General features: G+C 47.0%; 2 protein-coding genes and 1 long non-coding RNA gene across 7 annotated transcripts in view; 1 reads left to right on the forward strand and 2 right to left on the reverse strand.

Moving 5' to 3' along the window:
* The first annotated feature begins 1,614 nt into the window (after positions 1–1,614).
* stox2a (storkhead box 2a) lies at positions 1,615–12,887 on the forward strand. 2 transcript variants are annotated; one of them, XM_052083451.1, is made up of 4 exons: positions 1,615–2,153; positions 7,932–8,084; positions 8,526–11,031; positions 11,762–12,887. In XM_052083451.1, the coding sequence occupies exons 1-4, from the start codon at positions 1,826–1,828 to the stop codon at positions 11,967–11,969; spliced, it is 3,195 nt and encodes a 1,064-aa protein (XP_051939411.1). In that variant the 5' UTR covers positions 1,615–1,825; the 3' UTR covers positions 11,970–12,887. The 2 variants fall into 2 exon arrangements, with proteins under 2 accessions (XP_051939411.1, XP_051939412.1); XM_052083452.1 differs by lacking the exon at positions 1,615–2,153 and adding an exon at positions 5,708–6,714.
* On the reverse strand, positions 12,230–13,210 carry LOC127612697 (uncharacterized). Its single transcript, XR_007965912.1, has 2 exons — positions 13,167–13,210; positions 12,230–13,113 (listed from the first exon to the last, which is right to left on the reverse strand). It is a non-coding gene; the product is annotated as an uncharacterized LOC127612697 (long non-coding RNA).
* Positions 13,211–14,945: 1,735 nt separating this feature from the next.
* Positions 14,946–20,151, reverse strand: part of LOC127612683 (dorsal-ventral patterning tolloid-like protein 1) — a 30,399-nt gene continuing 25,193 nt past the window's right edge. For all 4 annotated transcript variants that reach the window (XM_052083432.1, XM_052083433.1, XM_052083431.1 and 1 more), the window contains 4 exons: positions 19,788–19,915; positions 17,935–18,148; positions 16,901–17,151; positions 14,946–16,753 (listed from right to left, as the gene is read on the reverse strand). In XM_052083432.1, the coding sequence (XP_051939392.1) occupies positions 16,619–16,753; positions 16,901–17,151; positions 17,935–18,148; positions 19,788–19,915 (728 nt within the window). In that variant the 3' untranslated portion in view covers positions 14,946–16,618. The remainder of the gene's footprint in view (positions 16,754–16,900; positions 17,152–17,934; positions 18,149–19,787; positions 19,916–20,151) is intronic.

Below are 20,151 nucleotides of genomic sequence, written 5' to 3' on the forward strand. Positions count from 1 at the left end.
CCAAAGAGGAACAGAAACCCTTCGCCTTCTCCCACTGCTTTCCTTTCTCCATTTCGTAAGTTTACATTTATAGTAGTGTCAACCTACTTTTGCCCCATTGTGCATGTGTGGACCAGCAGAACATCTGAAAGCAAAACTTAAAAGTTCCAAATATAGTTAAAACACAGAATGCTGGGAATGTCTTTTTTTTTTTTTTAATGGTCCTTGATGGACGACCTAAAATGGTCACCGATTGGAAAAGACCGCCCACTCCTTTGTTGATGGCCACAGACTTAAGTGTGATTGGACTAATAATTGGCCCCTTGCGACTGAAGCCGAACGGCAACCATCTTATATTGCCACTGTTGCTGACAAGATGTTTTGTTTTTGGTTTATTGTAAGTTTATATTTTGCATTGATTTGTTTATTCATTTTTCCTGCTTTGCTTTCAATTCATTTTTGATGGTTGCGACAATATGATGCAGACTAATCGAATAGCACTCAGAGATGTATCTTGTGAGAGAACGTGTATCATTTTCGCAGTAGAAACAAAATATTTCGAAAACGCCGCATATTTTTTTTTTTTTAAAGGGTGTAGGCGTCCTCTTAGCTAGTGGCAACTTAAAATGACCGCTGGTGGCTTTACTTTTTGGCACGGCGAGTAAGTGACAGTGTTAGTCCATTGTAAGTCGGTGCTAATCACAAGCTGCAATTGCAGACTGCTGAACGCTAACAACTTCCGGTGACGTAATCACAAGCCACCGTAAATTCAATATTTACCTGCTTTATTGTATTTTTTTTTATATTTTTGGGTGAAAATAAGACTGATAAGTTGATTAGGGTGCAGCGTACATGAACACGAAAAAATATGTTACTAACATGTTTGGTAGTTTGTTTGTTTTTTCTCCTCGACACACTTCGGATCTACTTGGGACCTGTCTTAGATCTACCGGTAGATCACTATCGACGTAATGGGCACCCCTGATGTAAGGTGTCTTAAAAAAGAAATGACTGATGATGTGGCAATGAAATGTCATTAGTGTTGGTTCTCATGCACAGCTTTGTTGTGAGTTTGTCAAAGTAAATCCTAAATTTAAATATTTTCACAAAAGGTCATGGAATCTTTCGATTTAAATATTACAACTGCTTATTTTTTTCGAACGGCAAAGGTATTTCGTGACATTGGACTCGATTTGCAGCCTGATACAATTCGGGATGTCTTTTTTCTATCGTGACGTCATGTGACGTGTGTCTTTCAAAATAAAATTGACCTCAACAAAAACTTGTCTTACCCTCCATTCTAACCGGCAAGCACTGGACAATGTTGAGGCTGATTCTGTAAAATTGGCTTAAAAGTATTAATTGATAGATTCTCTTGAGAACATTGCTTGAGTCACCGTCGGATTTTTACTTTAAAAGTTGAAACTCGACCAATGAGCCATTAACTGAAAGGTGACCTTAACTTATCTCTCAGTATAGGCTATTAATTCAACACGGTTCTCAACCCTGTTTAGACATTTGGTGATAACCTAAAAACTGACGAATTTATATTGTTTAACCCTAAAATATTGCGATTTTATTGATGGTTTTGACGCCTTTTCGCACTATAGTTGACAGATTTTCGAGTATTATTGAACGCAACACAATCACCGCACTTGCCTGCTCTAAAGTTGTCCCAGAATGAACAAAACGACGGTATACACTTCTCCTCGGTTGGCCTTTTTTCTTTATATTCACCCTAAATATTCTCCCCAAACACTTTGAACTCGTTTTGAAGAAACTTACACACATGTTTTGACAGAATGGAGCTGTTTCTGAATCAGGATCGTGACTGTGAACTTCGCTGATGGAGGAGAAAGTGCTCGGGATCGCCCCGCACTCGCTGGCAGTGGTGCTGTCGAGGCTGAGCGGCCACCGTGAAGACGACACCCCGGTGCCAGCACCATCGGCGGTGCCGGCGGGGTACCAGGTGTTTGCGGACTTCAAGGCCACCAACATGGGGCATTTCTGGAACCAGGCGCTCACCCGAGCCCTGGCTGAGGTCTTCTTCCTGGGCTGGCTCGACGAGCATGTGCTGCTCATCCGGGGCCGCGAAGACCACCTGCAAGTGCTCAGGAACGGGTGGACAAGAAGGACCCTGAAGGCACCGCCGGGCTTCCACATCACCTCCATCGGTGGGTCCAGTCCTCCATTTTGTGATTGATTAATGATTATATACATTAATACGAGTTATCAATAAACATTAATCTTACATGATTTTCATTATGACTCACAAATCATAATCATTCCGATTTTCTGTATCGTCGTCAAGGTTTTTTCCCCCCCAATGGTCATTTCAACTAATATTGTGTTCATGAGTTGTTTTAGTTGAATAATTTTAATAACGTAATTGTGATAATGATTCAAAATAACAAAATTATTAAATATGTATTCATCAAAACATCATTGAATCATTGTGTTACAGGTTTTATTGTGCTGTAATTAAAAATTGTTTGCACTTTAAATTATTAATTTAATATTTATTTTGTATTGTAAAACAATGCAGTATCAAGGAAATAATATTGGTGATTTTATTTACAATTGTATGATACAAAATATGACATTTTAAAAGGAAAAATGTATACATGAGGGCGGCACGGTGGACTATTGATGACCATGTTGACCTCACGGTGCAGTGGTGCAGGGTTCGAATCGGCTCCAGCCTCCATGTGTGGAGTTTGCATGTTTTCCCATGTGCGTGGGTTTTCTCTGGGTATTCCAGTTTCCTCCAACATTCCAAAAACATGATTGGCAGGTTGATTGGGCACTCCAAATTGTTCTTAGGTGTGATTGTGAGCGCGATGGTTGATTGTTTATGCGTGCCCTCTGATTGGCTTGCGACCAGTTCAGGGTGCACCCCGTCTACTCCCCAAAGACAATGACAATTTAGCATTTTTATACCGACGTGTTCTTCATTGTAGGTTGGTTGAATGTGCGGCATGACTACTCGAGTAGTACTTTTGTAGTAGTTGTCGTAGTTGGAGTAAATTGTGTGGTCCAAAAAGTGGGAGTCTGCGCTTGAATAGTTGTCCGTGTAGGGACAGCACACTGAAGCAAAACACTGATAAGCACAGGAATGTTTGTCTTCGAGCTAATAGCTCACTAGCCGTGCAAACTACACGGTCAGTACACAGAAAATAAATAAATCACTCTGAAAGTGCACAAAAATTGATACGACAGTGTAGTATCAATTGTGCAATATGATTGAAAGTAAGTAAAGTACGGGAGATGTTTATGTTTTTCATTTGTTAAAAATGAGGGTGCTTAAATCAATTTTTTTTTCAGTACCCCTTTGTTTTTTCTTCCGTGGATTCTTACGAAAATATTGAGACAGTTAATTAAGTTTGGCGCCATTATCAGTTTCGATACGAGCGGCGTCTTTATTTTTCATCAAGTCACGATACGACACGTTTTCCGCGCATAAAGAATTCCGCTTGAAAAGCTAGCCGCTAGTTTGTTCGAATCAATCGATGCGCCCGAAGTATGATATTATTATCAGTTGTGATATCGCATTGATACGGTCTTGGAAGATGATATCGACGTGTATCGACGTTGCAACGCGATTCTTCTTAGGCGATCTCACAAGCAGTTTATCGTTTTTTGGACGATGAATCCTTTTGGAAAAAGCTAGCTGGAGTTTTAGTTTGTTCCGTTTTATCAATTTTCTCACAAGTCTTTTTTTTTTGTGTCTCACTCTTGCTAATTTTATTTTGAAAAGCGAGTCGGATTCATATAAAACAATCGGCTCACTATTGTGATACAATGTGATGCGTTTCCCACCCTTTCTTTAAACCGACGGACAAAGGTTGTGTGTTTTCTGTGAAAAAGGTTTTTAGCAGTGACCGTGAAATCCTGTTAGTTGAGGGTCTTGGTTTCCGTTGGATACACAATCGGGGCAGCAGGAAGGAAAAGTATTTTTTTTTTCCTGAAAAGTGCCGGTGAATTCCCAGCGTTAGCCGCCTGGAAGGAAAAGGAGCGTTTGGGCACAGAATGACGGGAAACATTTGTCAAGCCAGGAATTTGTTTCCCACAAATGAAGTTGACACGAGGCTTCGTAAAAGTTCCGCTAGAGGGCAGAAAAGTTCAAGTTGACATACGAGTGACCTGAGTTGAGATTTTCAAAATACGAGCTGTCATTCGACTGATTTTTTTGTTTGTTTTTTTGGGGTGGTGGCAGTAAACTCAACTCAATGCGCTTTGTGATAAGAGCAGATTGCCCAACAGTGAACAATGAATTCAAAACAAGGTTTCCACCTGTTTTATCCACTTCCCATTTCAAGTTAAAAGTCATAGTAAAAAAGAAACAGCCAAACAAGTGGCCAAAGAAAGTCCCTGCTAGCTGAACGCTAATGCTAAAATAGCATCCGTGTTGTGGTGATTTCGCCCTAAACAACGGATTGAAAGCAAAAGGTTTGTTAAAAACATGTACGTAGACAAAATTAACATTCTTTTAATGGGCCAATCGACCCGTTTTTGTTCAATATGACACCCGATAAAAACCTCAAGACTAAGGAACAAAACTTCAACTTGAGAAACGATTTTTGACCCATCAACAAAAAACGTACCTGGCATTCTTTTTGTGTACATATTTTTGGAAAAAAAACAACAAAAACTCGCCACGATGATCTCAATCCTATGAGCCCGGCAGCAACCTTGGCGATTTTTGACTCCTCAACAAAGCTAGCATGCACGTTGATGGTTGCAATCGAGCCACATTAGGAAACACTAATTAAAAAATAAAAACAATTTTGACTACTAAGTGTAGTCATCAAAGACAGTTTTGACTCTTCAAAGGAATGTTGAGCCTATTGTACGTATTTTTGAAAAAGCTTCAATGACAGCCGACGGGAGCGAAATGAGCGGATTTAAACGACATGCTTTTTGTAATCGAGTTACCTCACACAGATGTTGTTGTTGAGGTTTTTGTTTGTTTGTTTGTTTGTTTGTTTTTTGGGGGGGAAACATCACAACACCACCACCACTCCCGAACCACACGGATTTGAACCCAGAACCGCCGCTGCAAAACAGCCAACCACTTGGTCACTGTGCTTCATACCAATGAAGCCAAATCAATAAAACGGTCACATGACGTATGACGTCTTCCCCATCTCCAATTGTGAGCAACTGCCACTTTAAGGAGGGACGGCGTGCGTTTGTGTGTGTGTGTGTGTTTGGGGGGGTTGGGGGAGGGGGGGGGGTCTCAACCGAGGTAACAGCAATGAGCTCATCGGCTTGCGTCGTCATGGCAACAAAGGCTGTTGCAGCACTGAGGAATAAAATGGCTGGCATCCTAGTCCACCCCCCCCCCCCTTTCTCTTTTCCTCCTCATCTTTTCTCTTCTTTTAGTATCACTGAACTGGAGCTGATTGGTTGTGACACCACAAGATCTCCCCCCCCCCACCCCACCCCGCACGTGCCATTTTCTGTACCCCCCCCCCCCAACCCCCCACACCTTAACAAAAAGTCACCAAGGTGAGGATGCAGTCAGCTGACTCCATCTGAGGGGGGATTTTATTTATTTATTTATTTTTAGGTGCCCCCCCCGCACACACACACACCCTTCCTGGAGGTGCTGGGAGCAGCTGCAGCATTAGCGGTGGGATGAGGAGCCGTTGACTGGAGTTTGCCCCCCCCCCCCACCACCACCACCCGCCCTCCCCAACTCTCTCTCTCTCTCACACACACACACGCCCCCCCCCCCCCCTTACCGCCAACCCTCCACCCACCCCTGTGTTAATGAATGGATGCTACGGCTAACGGACCGCCGCCGCCGCCGCCGTCGAGGCTGGATTTCTATTCCTGACTTGATTGCTTTCTTCTTCCTATGCTCTCCCATTTTGGCCTGTTTTTGTTATTTCCCTCCCCGCCCTTTGTTGGCGTTTGTCAGGGGTGGAGAGGAGAAAAAAAAAAGAAGGGCGACGGGGGTGTCTGCGCGCGTGTGTGGCGGGCGCTCGACGGGGATAAAGATGGAGGTGAACGTGGCGTCCCCGCCGCTCGGCGTACTACCGTTGGGCTGAATGCAGGAGCTTTGATTCGGATGCGCTTTGGGGGGATTTTTTCGGAGGGGGGTGCGCTTTTCCGGATGATGCTGAGCTATTGTCGGGCCTGGATGGGAAAGGAACGGTCCTGAAAAAACGACACCCTCAGCCCACCTCCACCCTTTTCTCTTTTTATTATCTTTACCCTATTTTACCTCCCACCTTCCCTCTGCATCACCCCCCCCCCCCCCACCAACACCCCCTGCATCGGAGCGTAATGTGCCTCCCCACGCATGCAAATAGTGGCCGGGTGATGCCTCCCGGGAGGGAGCCCGCCGCGAGCCGCCGCCGCCGCCGCCACCACCGCCACCGCGCTGCCGTTCGTCAATGAGACGCACGCCGCTTCTTCCTGCCATGGCCGCTGTGGCATCGCTCTAGCGGGACGCTCGGTACCCCATGCGGGGGAGGCGCTGAGCCCCTGAGGTTGGTCCACCTCCCCCCTGGCCCCACTTCTACACCCAAACCCCCCTCCTCCCTCCCACTGCCCACCCAAACAACAACAAAAAACACAAAAAAAAGGGGGTCACGATGAAGAAGAACCGCAACGTGCGGCGGGCCTGGGCCGGCTCGGAGAAAGACGTCCGTGTGCAGAAGCAGCACCTTCCTCCTCCTCCTCCCCCCCATTTCTCGCCGTCCCCGCCGAGTTTTCGGGCGTCAGGTGAGTGGTGCGTCACCTCGAAAAACCCTGAAAAGGACCCATCGGTTTACATTCGCCTCACGCTCGCAGAAACAAGAACTTGTCATTGAATGAAAAATGTGGGGGGGGGGGGGGGGGTAGTAAAATCTAAAAATGTATCAAATGAATTAACAATTATTTTGATCACCAACTGGGTGTCAGTCGAAATTTTTTTGTAGTTTTCCATGAAAGCAGCCCCCACCCACAAAAAGACATTTGCAAACATCTCCTTTTACTTTGAAAAACAACGGTCAACATTTTTTGCCCAATTTTCCCATGTTACAGACCAAACCATTTTCTGTCCATTTTTGAGTTTTGATTTCCAACGCATCAACGACCCCCCCCCCCAAAAACCCGAATGGATTATTGAAATAATCATCGATAGTCAAAGCCATCCTCTCAGTAGACGTGGAAATGTTGTTTTGACAACCCTTGCTAGCCTCAAAAGCCCCCATCAAGCCACCCCAGAAAGCACCTTAGACGTTCTTCTTTTTTTTTTCTTTTTTTTCCAGGAATGAAATAGAAGACATGACATCATCCCTGCTTCAAAAACGTAAACCAAACAATTGGCGAGGAAGCACGCGACTGTATTTCAGCTAGCATACCATGACCGACGTTTTTTGGGTTGATTTTTATTTTTTTATTTTTTTGCCGAGTAAGAAGAAATACTTTGACAGGACAAAACAAACATTTTCTTATCTCTCTTAAACACACAAAAAAAGAGCCAAACAATAGAGCGTTGTGTCAACTCCCCCCCCCCCAACCCCCCCATCCCAACCGTTACAATGTTTACTCCAAAGTGTGCACGTGATTTATGTCGGGTGAAACGAGGAGATGACGTCATGGCGCCCGTTCCACTGACAGTCCGGTGCGGTGTGTCGTGGGAGGCGGGGATAACTGCAGCGGGTCTTAATTAAAGTGTGGGGGGGGGGGGGGGGGTAACGGTGACGGCGCGCGGGATGACGTCACGACTCGCGATGTCACGGCCGAGCCTGCTCTGTTGGACAAAGGCGACGGCACGTGGCGCGCGTGTGTGTCAAGTTCTCATTGTGGAAGGTTGCCGCAGCAGCAGCCGACGCACAAAAAACGGGAAGACGAGCGAGGACGAGGTGGAGCCAGAACCGTTTGACCATTACGTCATAGCTTCTCTTACTCACCCAGACATGCTTTTCTTTTCTCACTCGCTCGCTTTCTCGCAGGTGACGTGTCGCCCATCAGCATGTCGCCCATCAGCCAGTCCCAGTTCATCCCGCTGGGCGAGATCCTGTGTCTGGCCATCTCGGCCATGAACGCCGCGCACAAGCCCGTCAGCCAGGAGGCTCTGGCGGAGCACCTCGCCGCCAGCTTCCCAGGTGAGCCGCGACGACGGACCCTCGCCGGTCAGGCGCGATCCGTCGTTCTGGTTTTTGGGGTTGGAATGAATTCATCCAACCCCGGAAATTGTGAAATGACAGCGGAACGAAACAAAGGACGTGTCGGAGACCCGAGACCGGTTGCCGGTTTTTCCGCGGCGTTCGTCCCCTTTTGGGCCACGGCGCTCTGGAGTCGATCCCAGCCGGAACTGAGATATGAACTCAAGACCTCTTGACTGTGTCGCAAAAGGATGGATTTTATCCTATTGGAGTAGCTTTAAATGCGGTGGACTGGAAACCGGTCCAGGGTGTACCCCATTCCAGTCACGCCCATGACTCGAATGAATGGTGCTTTGAGAGATGCAATTTGTTTGTTAGGGTTTTTGTTTTTTGTTGGGGCTTGAAGGTCTAGTTTTTAAGTACAATGTGTTTTCATCGAAGGCGTGCCGACACCCAGCTTGGAGGTTCTGCGACACACCCTGAACATGCTGGTGCGAGAAAGGAAGATCTACCCGACTCCAGAGGGCTACTTCATCGTCACGCCCCAGACCTACTTCATCACGCCGTCCCTCATCCGAAGCAACAACAAGTGGTACCACCTGGACGACCGGCTGCAGGAGCGGCAAGCGCACCCGCCGCAACCGCCGCCTCAGCGGTGTACCTCGCCCAAATCGGGTAACGTCACGCCGTCCACGCCCGGTTGCCTGTCGGAGTGGCCCCCCCGCAAGAATCACAACGACGCGTATAGGCTTCAGAGTAAGACACCAAAGGAGCAGCGGAAGTCCGAAGCCCAAACGAGTAAGACCCCGAGGGACCGCTGCGGCGGCGGCGAACCCCCGGCGAGCAAGGAGCACCGCGGAGAACCGCCGTCCTACCCCCACCCGCCTCCTCTCACATCCCCCCCTGTCCAGCGAGCGTCCCAAGATCCGGCAGACAAGAGCAAAAGCCTCCCATCGTTCCCTTACAAAACGGACACCCTGACCAAAAAGAAAGAGGGCGGAGCCAGCGGCGAGAAACAATCCAAGCGCTTCGGTCTGCGCCTCTTCCGGCTGAGCTTCAAGAAGGACAAGATGAGGCAGCTGGCCACCTTCTCGGCGCAGTTCCCGCCGGAGGAGTGGCCGCTGCGCGATGAGGACGCGCCCGCCGCGCCCATGCCCCGCGAGATCGAGATGGAGATCATCCGGCGGATCAATCCCGACCTGACGGTGGAGAACGTGGCCCGCCACGCCGCCGCCATGAAGCGGCTGGAGGAGGAACGCGCGCAGAGACGCAAGACGGGCTCGTCGGCGCAGCACGGCGCCCGCGGCCGACGGGGCCGCGGCCACCGGCGGGCCCCGCACGGTAAGTCTCGCTCGCACAGCAAGCCGCGGACCTCCCGGGGGGAACCGTCAGAGGGTTCGAACTGGGATCTTCTTTTCACGGAAAGGGATTACCGTTTCTTCAGCCACTCGCTGGTGCGCTCCCCTCGGGAGGCCGCGTACACCCTGGAGCGCCGGCGGAGCGGCGGCGCCACGTACCTCGTCCACAGCAACCCCAACATCGCCGAGTCGTACTGCCCCGTCACGCCCGAGTGGGACGTGTCCGGCGAGCTGGCCAAGAGGCGGACGGAGATGCCCTTTCCCGAGCCCTCGCGGGGCACCTGCCAGTCCAGGGTGCAGAGGAGTCACAGTCACAATCAGGACCGCAAGTCGCGCCACGACCGCTCGGAGCGGGCGAAGGAACGATCGCGCTCCATGGACAACTCCCTCAAAGGCCCCTCGCTCTGCCCGCCGGAAGACTTTGAGGCCGGACCGGACGAGCGCGCCCACTACTATACCGACGACGGCACCCTGCGCGCCACCCACAAGTCGGGCCGCTACTCCAGGGTCGCTTTCTCTGCCGCCAAGTTCCACTCCGATTTCAACGTGCCCGATTTGGGGAAGGGTAGCGCGGACGAGTTGCGGCTCCGCGGGACGGCGGAAAGGAACCAGAGCGGGGACGGCCCGCCGACGTACAACGAGCTCATGGGACTTTCGCCCAAGCCCTCCACGGACGAGTACTTCCAGTGTAATACGTCAAACGAAACCATCCTAACTGCCCCCTCGCCTCAGGCAAAATCAGAATATGACACGTTAACCTCATCGGGAGGACGCCGAAAGGGCTCTCCGGCCGACCGCCAAACGCCTCGCCTCACCTCTCCGCACAAGATGGAGTACAAGGAGGACTCGGCGGCGGCAAAGGGACAAAACGCCGGCGGCGGCGGCGGCTCGGTGCGACTGACGCCCAGCCAGACCCCGGAGCCGGCGCAGAGTGCCCGCCTGACGCCGCACCAGCACAACGTGGATCCCGGAGGGGGCGGCGGTGGCGGCGGAAGCGTGTCCATCAAGAGGAAGGAGATCTTCAGCAAGGACACCTTGTTCAAACCCCCACACAACGCCTTGTCCGCAAGCTACGCCGACAGCTACGCCAAGTCCGGCACGCTGCGGAAAGCCTCGAACGGCAAATCCACAGAGGCCCTCGACAATCCCGAGTCCCAGCAGCCTTCCAATTCGGCCTCGGCTTCGCCCGCGCTGCTCCAGGGCTGCTTAGAGCCCGCCATCGTCCCATCCGCCTCCTTCGACTACTACAACGTCTCAGACGACGAGGATGACGAGGAGGCGGAGGGGGACTCGCGCAAGGACTTGGTCGCAGCGGAGGACGGCGAGGACCGTCGAGAGGCTGGTGGCAACGGCGGGGGCACCGACGGCGGAGGCGCCGTCGTGGGCGGCGGCGGCGGGGAGGGAACCATCAAGTGGTTACTGCGGCGGGAGAAGGAGCACGATCTGCAGCGCAAACTGGAGACCAATCTCACCTTGCTCAGCCCTAAGGAGACGGAGAACGCCGGCAGCCAGAAGTCAGCTCACTCGGCTCGCTTGGACAGCATGGACAGTAGCAGTGTCACGGTGGACAGTGGCTTCAACTCACCGAGGTACGGCGAGGCGGGGGTGGGGGTTGTGGAGGTGTCTTTCCTTATCTACGGCATGCTTTGGCACGCATACTAGTTAAGTCTCGTTCAGACCCCGGGCTGGGAAAAACGGTGTGTGGGAGCGGCTGAGAGGGTATCTTAACGGGGATCATTTTGGAGGGGGCAGCCATTCTCCTGCATGGGTCCGAATAGCATCCGCGGCCGCGTACTCGATCTTTTAGGCTTGCATGAAATAGTTTAGGCGGCACCGGCGGCGCAGTGGTTCGCGCGTCGACCTCACAGTGCAGAGGTACCGGGTTCGATCCCGGCTCCGGCCTCCCTGTGTGGAGTTTGCATGTTCTTCCCGGACCCGCGTGGGTTTTCTCCGGGTATTCCGGTTTCCTCCCATGTTCCAAAAACATGCACGGCAGGCTTAAGACATTTGTGGCACTGTAAGGCTGTCCCTGCAGCTGCACACCTGTTGGTCATTATTTAATTCGGGCTTTAAAAGGACTCCCGGCCCGAGGACTCATCGTCGCGTCATGGTTGCTCTTTGCTACTGTCACGTTTCCTGTCGTTCCGGTCAAGTTTCTGTTCTCGTTTTTTGAGCTTCAGTCATGGTTTTGTTTGATACTTTGGATTCATTTTGGTTGTTAGCACTTTGTTTTGGATTTAGTTTTCTCTGAGTTTTATTAAACGTCCGGTTGTCGTTTGGCCGTTCCCGTTTACTAACCGTCTCGTCTGCCCGGTCCAGGACGCGCGAGAGCCTGGCGTCCAACACGTCCAGCATCGTGGAGAGCAACAGGCGGCAGAATCCGGCGCTGAGCCCCGGGCACCACGTTGGGCCGGGGGGCGCGGGGCTGCCCTTCAGCTTCCGCGCCATCCCCGAGCCGCCCGCCGCGCCGCCACCCGACAAACTCCAGAAGCCCGCCAACTGCCTGGCCTCCATCACCAGCGTGTAGACGCCGCCTCAAGTCAGCCAGTGCCCCCCCCCCCCTTCTTTGACCACTTTAGTTTTGCTTTTCTTTCGTTCGCTTCTGCTGTCACACACATTCACACACCTTGGGACTCCCGGGAGTCTCACTGGGACTGTTACAAACAAAAACAAAACAGGCATGGCTTCGAGAGACTGTTCCTCCAGCTTCAACGGGAACCTGACTGCAAAAAGTCAAATCATAATAATATGGAAAGGCCAGAAAACTTCACCGAAGACTTTTTTGGGGGGGGTGACTTATAACGGAGATTTACCGGTATTGGAAAGTAGTAGAGTATAGGAATACAAGTACCGTTCGGAAGCTTTTTCTATCACCTCATGTCCAATTCAGTGTTCTTCTTCCCGAACGAAGGCTCGCCGGATCAGCACAATGAGGAGATCGCCACAAGAAGAATTACGAAAAGGAGGGAAAATGGAAAAATTATAACGAGATTAAGTCCGCTCGCAATTGTGTGGCGCAATGCAAACGATGTAATGTATACTCCATACTTTTGATATTCTAATTATTATAATGGTGGTATTAAAGATGCTATGTGACCAAAAAAAAAAAAAAAAAAAAAGCAGGTTTGGACAAAATGGCCTCCATCCTTACACTTGATATTTTGTTCGTTAGCAGAAGAACTGTTTTGAAGTAGCCCGGCTCCTTTTGCAAAAAAAAAAAAAAAATACTCGCAACTGGGACACAATCGAGTTCGCTGCGACCCGAATGAGTTTAACTTGTATAGAAAATGAATGCTCGAGGTCTCGGGTGATGTCAGGCGAACTCGCCGGCTTATATTAAAAAAAAAAATGGTTTCATCAAATATTTTTGTACTTAGGAATAATGTATGCATAAAGTATGTTACTGTCTTTTAGATAATCTCTTGTTTTGTGCTTGAATGGGAGGCGGGGGGGGGGGGGACTCTGCAGTACTGCAGATGGCCAACAAGTAGCGGTAAAGAGCCAAAGACATATCCCTTAGAAAAGGCTAACATTTTAATATTTCGACCTAGTAATCGACCGTATTGCATTTTTGATAGATACACTTGTGGAAATGACCACTGCGACATTGATCTGAATGATCTTTTTATAGCTATATGATTGACTAAAAAAAGATCGGGGTTTATTAGATACTACTATTATTATTATTACTATTATTACTATTACTATTATTATTAGAAACTACAACTACTGACAACAATCGAATTTCTATATATGAGTGCGTGTGTGCGTGTGTGTGACTGTGCATGTGTGTGATTAGTGAAGTCCTCAGGAATTTATATAATAGTAAAAGTAGTTGATATAGTAAAACGTATTTCCATGTGCACATTGTATACGCTTACGTATAATGGATATAAGATTCTACACACCCTAGTTCAAATGGCAGGTTTTTGTTATTTACTTAAATGAGACCAAGATAATTCATTTCAAACTGTTTCCACCGGTAATTTGCATTTAAAAAATATATTTTATTTTTCAGAAGTGAAAATCAACAACTGAGGTAATTGCATAAATGTGCACACCCACTTAGAGCTGGGGAACGGAGAGAAATAAAATTCAAACTTAGGTAAAAGGGGAGCCCGTCACCATTTTAACTGCCTGTGTAGATCTTGGTCTCATTTTTTTATATCACAACAAACTGGCATTTAAAAAGTGGAGCGAAGATTATTTTTTTATATCCACTTTTCGTATAGTATACTTGCAATAGTTGAGACAGCAATTTAATGCGCTTTTATCATATTTTATTGATATTTTCAGGGTTTTCAGGCCCTCTTCCGGGTTTTTCGGCTGTGAGAAACCGCAAGTCATTGGACGTCCATTTTGGCTCTACGTGGTTCGTTGGGCCCAAAAAGGTAAGTAGTACATTTGCATTTTTATTTTCAACGTACTGGAGGACAACGAGGACTTGTAGGACATGTCAGTGTCTCTTAATGAGCATAATAATATTTAGAACAACAAACCACGTTAGCAGGGTATCCTCTCGAGCTTGGCAGGTCGTGGCGATTTGTCGTCATTCCACTTCAAAACAAAATGCAAATAATTTGCGTTTGGGATGGTAAATGGAACCGCGACAAAGTGACACACCAAAGGAGTATTAGGGCCACACAATATAAAATACTACTAAAACAATGTAAAAATGCGAAATTAAGTTGTATTTGTTTGAAAGAAAATGTCAAAGTGAATTCAGTCACGTTTCAAGAAAAACGCCCACATCTGACAATTGTGAAATTGTATTTTTCGAGAAATTTAAGACCACCTCATGGAAATAAAAGGTAAGTCAATGACAACTACCAAATTGTAATTTTATCCAGATTTTGGACGCCGGTGGCACTGGAGTTTCTTTTTTTCTGTAATTATTTGAGCATATTCATAATCTTACAAGTATGAATTATTTTTTTTAAATAAAGGTAATTTCATTTTCAGAAAAAAACATTGTAATACGAGAACAGCGAATCAAAATGTTGGATCAGAGAACTTTATTATGAGAGAATTTTCAAATGTATATATTTTTTTGCAATAAAAGTTGAAATGTAATACAATTAAAGTTATGTATATTGAAAAAACGTCTTCCTTGTTAAAAAAAGTTGTTTTTTTCAAGAAAAAAAGTCGCAATATGACAATAAATAGGCTGAAATAGAATCAGAAGAGATTTCTTTTCGGGAAAAAAAAATTATCATATGAGAGTGGTTTTTTTTTTAACGGAAATAAAGTTGTATTTTCAGATATAATGTGAAGTCAAGTCTTTTCTATTCAAACACTTTTTTAGAGTCGTAGAAATAAATTAAAGTTACACAAATAAAGTCCAATGTATTAAATTGTTAGAATTTTGGAAGGAAAAAATGTCTTTATTCTTTAAAAAAACAACAACAACAAACACCAAGACTTCATTCTTGTCGTGTCATATTTTTGTACAATGTTGCCCCAATACTCCTTAGATACTACACTTCTCATATTTTTTTTGGGGGGGGGGAATACTCAAAAGCATTAAAACATGAAAACATGACACACCAAAGCGTCCCAGCATCTAAGGCAATAAAGTAGTTCCACAGGACTAGTGCTGTCCATTCTGTCAGTCCCTGTAGCACCAATGGGAACGTTTCCTTGCCCGTCATGCCCACAGATATTCCCTTCCTTATATCCACCACAAAAAAAAAATGACGAGGGGGGGCAGTGAATGAAACGGTTCCTTTTGTCCATTTGTCACCTCTAAAATCTGAATCATGCTACATTTTCATTGCACTTTGTCTGTTAGTTAACACGATTACGTACAAATACATACGCTAACCCAGAAACTGTTACATTTTATTGTGTGGTTGAATTGTTTTTTGAGACTACAGTACTTGTATGGTTGCCAAGTGGAACAGTGACCTGACAGATCCAGAAAATGGGGGTAATACACAGTGCTACCACCTGCAGGACTGGAGTGGAACTGCATGGGATTACACTGCCTGTATTGGGGCCAAGTGAAAACAGTAACCCACCAAAATGTATGTTTTTTTTTTTGGGGGGGGGGGTCGTGACAGTCTGCTTACATTGGGGCCAATTGGGACAGTCCAGTGGATATAAAAAGTCTACATACACACCCTTGTTGAAATTGAGCTATGACCTGTGCAACTCAATTTAAAATTTGAAGCAAAAAGTAACAGAGGGGAAGTAAAAATTCATAGCTAACATTATGTGGTTGCACAAGTGTGCACACCCCACTTCTAAATTGGGATGTAGCTGTTCTGAATGAACCAATCACATTTAAACTCATTTTAAGTGGGAGTCGGCACACAGCTGCCACTATTGAAAGTGCCTCTGATTTGCCTCCCCCAAAAGCCAGCTGTTTCTAGAAGGCTTTCCTGACATTTTCAAAGTCACACCTTGCCAGCGTACCACAAAAAAACTGGCATTTGAATAGGGGGAAGTAGATTTTGTATATCCACTCGATGTATTTTTCCACAATTTTGGCCATTGGACTCTTCTTCTTATATACATGCATCACTGTCGAGCCAAAGGGAAGCAGGGGGTTTGATTGGTGGTGGTGGTGGGTTCCGGCACCCCCCCCCCCTCTTTTTTTTTTTGCTAACATTGGAGGGCCAATGACAAACCAGATACCAGTCTGTTTTCAATGAAGCTAAATATCTGAGTGACCTACTAGATGCAGCTGTGGTGAAAAAAAACTCTTAGCACCCAGTTTGTTAAGCGCATTACCACCACCTACAGGACTGTTGTGGAACTGCAAAGCCAGTCAGGCAGTTGCACTGGATTTCAGGTCCGATTGCTTTTTTTCATGTATCTTTTTTCTGTATGGGTACACACACACACACACAGACACACACAGACACACACAGGAGTCTGGAGCAAGGCATCTGAAGCCATCTTGGAGGTGGTAAATGGGGAAAAATATAACAATAAAATCAATAGTCTTGCAATAATCTGTACAGTTCAAGAATGGAGGATGCTTAAATGCTCAATGCATTTTCGATTTTTTTTAGGTTCTTTAGTTCATCTGCAGTTTGTTATCCTGCATCCAACGAGCAGCTTTGATGTCCGCGACAAACGTTTGGAATTCTCCGGGTAATTCCACCGTGGCGTTCTTCCTGGTAGAGGTATCGCTGTCCACGTCCACGGGACGAGGAGGTTTTCGGGAGGTTATTTCCTGGCGTGAAGGCTCTCCTGGAACTTAGTGCTGGAGTAACGGAGGTGGAAGCCCTTCTTGCTGATGGTGTCATCGCTATGGAAACGGATCAGCAAGGCGTCGCTGGGCGAGTAGATTCCTTCCCTGGGCTGATGGGACATTGTCCACATTAATGCCAGTGTTTGAAATGCATGCTTGAAGAATACTGTTTCTAAATAGCGGCTATTATTTACATGATAAAAATACAATACAAATTATGAATGATCAGGATCATTCTTTTCTCTGTGTTTTCTTACCCCCGAGCCGCAGAACCGTCCGAGCCTGTGCGAGTCTGCGTCGTAGCCGTTGTATAGTTCGATGAAGTCGTACCCGCAGTCGGCCTCCTCCTCCACCTCGAAGGTGATGAAACTGAGCTCGATGCCGTAGCCCTGCTCGGCCGTCAGCAGCCACTCGCAGTCGCTGTGGCCCGGGTAGTTGTTGTCCCCGAACTGGGCGTGCGAGTACAAATTCTTCTGCCGGGCATCCGCCTTCAGACGACCGCCGCACTCTGCGCAGTGTCGGAGGTGAAACAGTTGAATCGGGACACCCCTAAAAAACTCTTTTTGCTCCCGATTAGGATTTGGGATGGACAATATTTTGCGCATATACGCTGCATGTATTTGTTATCGTTAAAAAAAAGATTTAATTACTATTATTATTTTAACTGGGGTCTTTTCTGTACAGTATTCTGTTACAGCGGAGGTTGTTTATGTGCTCCATGTAAATAGTTTGGACAGCATTACGTTTGGAGGGGGGGGGGTTGTTTTAGTGGTGTACTAAAGCAGTATTAAATGCTGTTGTAATGAAATTTAGTTAATGAGGAAATGCAGTGTTACATTACAGTATTAGTATTCTCATGATGATGTCAACGCAGAATGTTCAAGAGGTGTACTGGGCAGCACACTGCTCACGACTGGGGGCCCAATACGAGGGAAAGTCAAGTCAACTGTATTTATCGAGTTGACATAGGGAAAGAGGATGTTGACACTGAAGTTGCTTTGGGGTTAAGTTTACTGAATTTAGCAGCTTTAAAACACTGTTGTTCTTCGGTGGACTTTTTTTTTTTACCTTGAAATGGATTTTACGAGCGAAAAAGAATTAATCGCCACCACTGCTCTTCACGCCCGGTGTGCTTTTTCGTGTTTGCCACTAGATGGAGACATCGCTCCAGCCGAAGTTTTCCAACTCAGGTGGGTTGATGGGAGTGACTTAGCATGGAAAATGTCTTCTAGTTTGCGTTAGTACTTTTAAGAATAACCGAAAAAGAAAAAAAAACTGTGGTTTGGTATACCGGTGGCGTGACTGGCCTGGAAGCCCTTCCGCTGCACGGAGGCGTCGGAGATGAATCTGAGGTACATCCGGTTGGCGGTGGACACCAGCGGCTCGGGAACCTTACTGCCGCATAACCGCCCCAAGATGGCGGCAGCGTCGTCGTCGCCGTCGAAGGCCTCCAGGTGATCGTAGGCGCACTCTTGGTGCTGCTCGATCTCGAACTCGCTGAACGTCTTCGTGCCGAGGGCAGAAAAAAATATAGTTAAGTTTTAAAAATATACATATTTTACATATACATATATTTAACTACACGTTAAAATAATGTTACGTATCTCAAGGCACCACTTTTCATTGAGGATGGTCGATTGTTACTACTAGATTTTTTTGGGGGGCGGGGTGTTACTGACAAGTGTGTGTGAGTTTCTCTCTGGGGCATAATGTCCCGATTTTAGGAGATTATGGAATTAAATATGAATGGCTACGCGTCAATGGTGGAGGGCAAGCGAGGTTAAAACTGGCTCTAATGTGTATTTTTGTGACCTTTCATGAAAAGGCCTGTCACAAATCTGATCCATCCACCATTACATCCTCATTTCTTAAAAAAAGTTTCTTCTGTCACCTTTTTGAGTCATCTCAGTGCAGTGATCTTTAGTGTCCATGAACATGTGTGCCAAATTCACCGTTACCATTCCCACCGATATAGTACTGAAGTACGTTAGCGTATAGTATGAAAAATAGATATCCATATTTATTATTGTTATTATTATCACAGGCACACAACTTGTTAGCCATGAAGGAAATGGGCTAATTGTACTCAACTCAACTGTATTTCTCGAGCACTTTCAAACAGCCATCATGGAGCAATTTAACATACACAATAAACAGTAAGACGAATCGGTAATAAAGGCGGTAGAAAGCACCAAGCAGTAAAATCAAGAACAAATCTAAGTCATGCTGAGTCGAATGCCAAAGAATACAAGTGAGTTTTGAGGAGGCTTTTGAAGATGATTCATTACATGAATGAATGTATGCATGTGTGCACACATGCAGGTTTAATGCACACACACACACACTCACACACGCACACGATGCGGTATTTGTGTGTGTGTGTGTGTGAGGGAAACAGATGGGGGAAAGTAACCCGAGGCCCTTTTCATTCGCATGAAGACACTCCACGTGTTTTAGCCCCGTTACACAAATGTGCAGCTTTGATTGAATTCTAAAGTGGAGCATGGAAAACCCGAGACCGAAAGCAAGCAGACTGTTGCTAAACCAAACGATGTTTGTATCATCACATGTCTCACTTTTTTGTTTGTTTGTTTTTTTTTTTTTGCTTTGTCCACTTCACGGAAAAACATGACAATGCTCTTTGTAAACAAGTGAACCTCTTCTAGTTTTTAGAAAAACAACATGGGATGAACTTGGAATTGAATTTATGGAACAAAACAATGTCGCACTGCTATTTTATGGAAAAAGATGATGTCATACAGGCAGCCTTTGTTATTAACGAGTTTCGAGTTTTCGAGGAAAAAAAAATGAAGTCGCATTTGGATCCTCTTTGTAAACAAATGATCGTTTGCGTCTTCGGAAAAAGACAACATTGGAGTCGTGTGCTCTTTGTAAACAATTGCACCTGCTAATTTATGAGGGGAAGACGGATGTGAACTCGGACGCTGTTTGTAAAAAAGGTACCCTTGTAGTTTATGGAAAAAAAAGATGATGCAAACTAATTAACCCTCGAGTTAATTGCGCCTTGCAAACGAGTGAAGTGCCGAGTTAAATGACAAACCAGGTGATGCTGCTCTTGGCTGCTCTTTGTTAACAAAACCAAACTACCTAATTGGCGGGGTGGGGTGGGGGGGATCGACTTACGATCCTGACGCGGTGTCCCGGCGTGGCCGTGATGTCCCAGGTGCACTCCTTGCGGCTGGGGTACTTGTCGGGCCAGTTGGGGCTGCTCAGGCTGCCGCTGGGGCTGTGGATCTTGTGCTCGCACTCGGCTGCGCACACACGGAGAGGAAGTTGAAATCAAGGCTGCGCAGGAAGAGGTCAGAGGAAATGGAAAGGGAACGGGAAGCAGCAAGCGTTGGGGCTGGGGGGTCGGGGGGGGGGGGCACGCTGACAAGCTGAGTGTGAAACCATTAAGGCAGCGGCACCACTGGAGCGTAGCAAGGCGAACGCAAGCGTGCCGTGCTACTTTTTTTGAGCGTACACTCTTGGAAGATACTCGGCCCGT

This window comes from Hippocampus zosterae, chromosome 13 (genome assembly GCF_025434085.1).
Source record: "Hippocampus zosterae strain Florida chromosome 13, ASM2543408v3, whole genome shotgun sequence".
In the NCBI taxonomy this organism is placed as follows: Eukaryota; Metazoa; Chordata; class Actinopteri; order Syngnathiformes; family Syngnathidae; genus Hippocampus; species Hippocampus zosterae.

Excerpts from the sequence above, each read along its gene's own strand:
- stox2a (XM_052083451.1), top strand. The coding sequence starts at position 1,826 with ATGGAGGAGAAAGTGCTCGGGATCGCCCCGCACTCGCTGGCAGTGGTG. Across the intron at positions 8,085-8,525 it reads CCTCGCCGCCAGCTTCCCAG|GCGTGCCGACACCCAGCTTG; the intron begins GTGAGCCGCGAC and ends TTTTCATCGAAG. Across the intron at positions 11,032-11,761 it reads AGTGGCTTCAACTCACCGAG|GACGCGCGAGAGCCTGGCGT; the intron begins GTACGGCGAGGC and ends TGCCCGGTCCAG.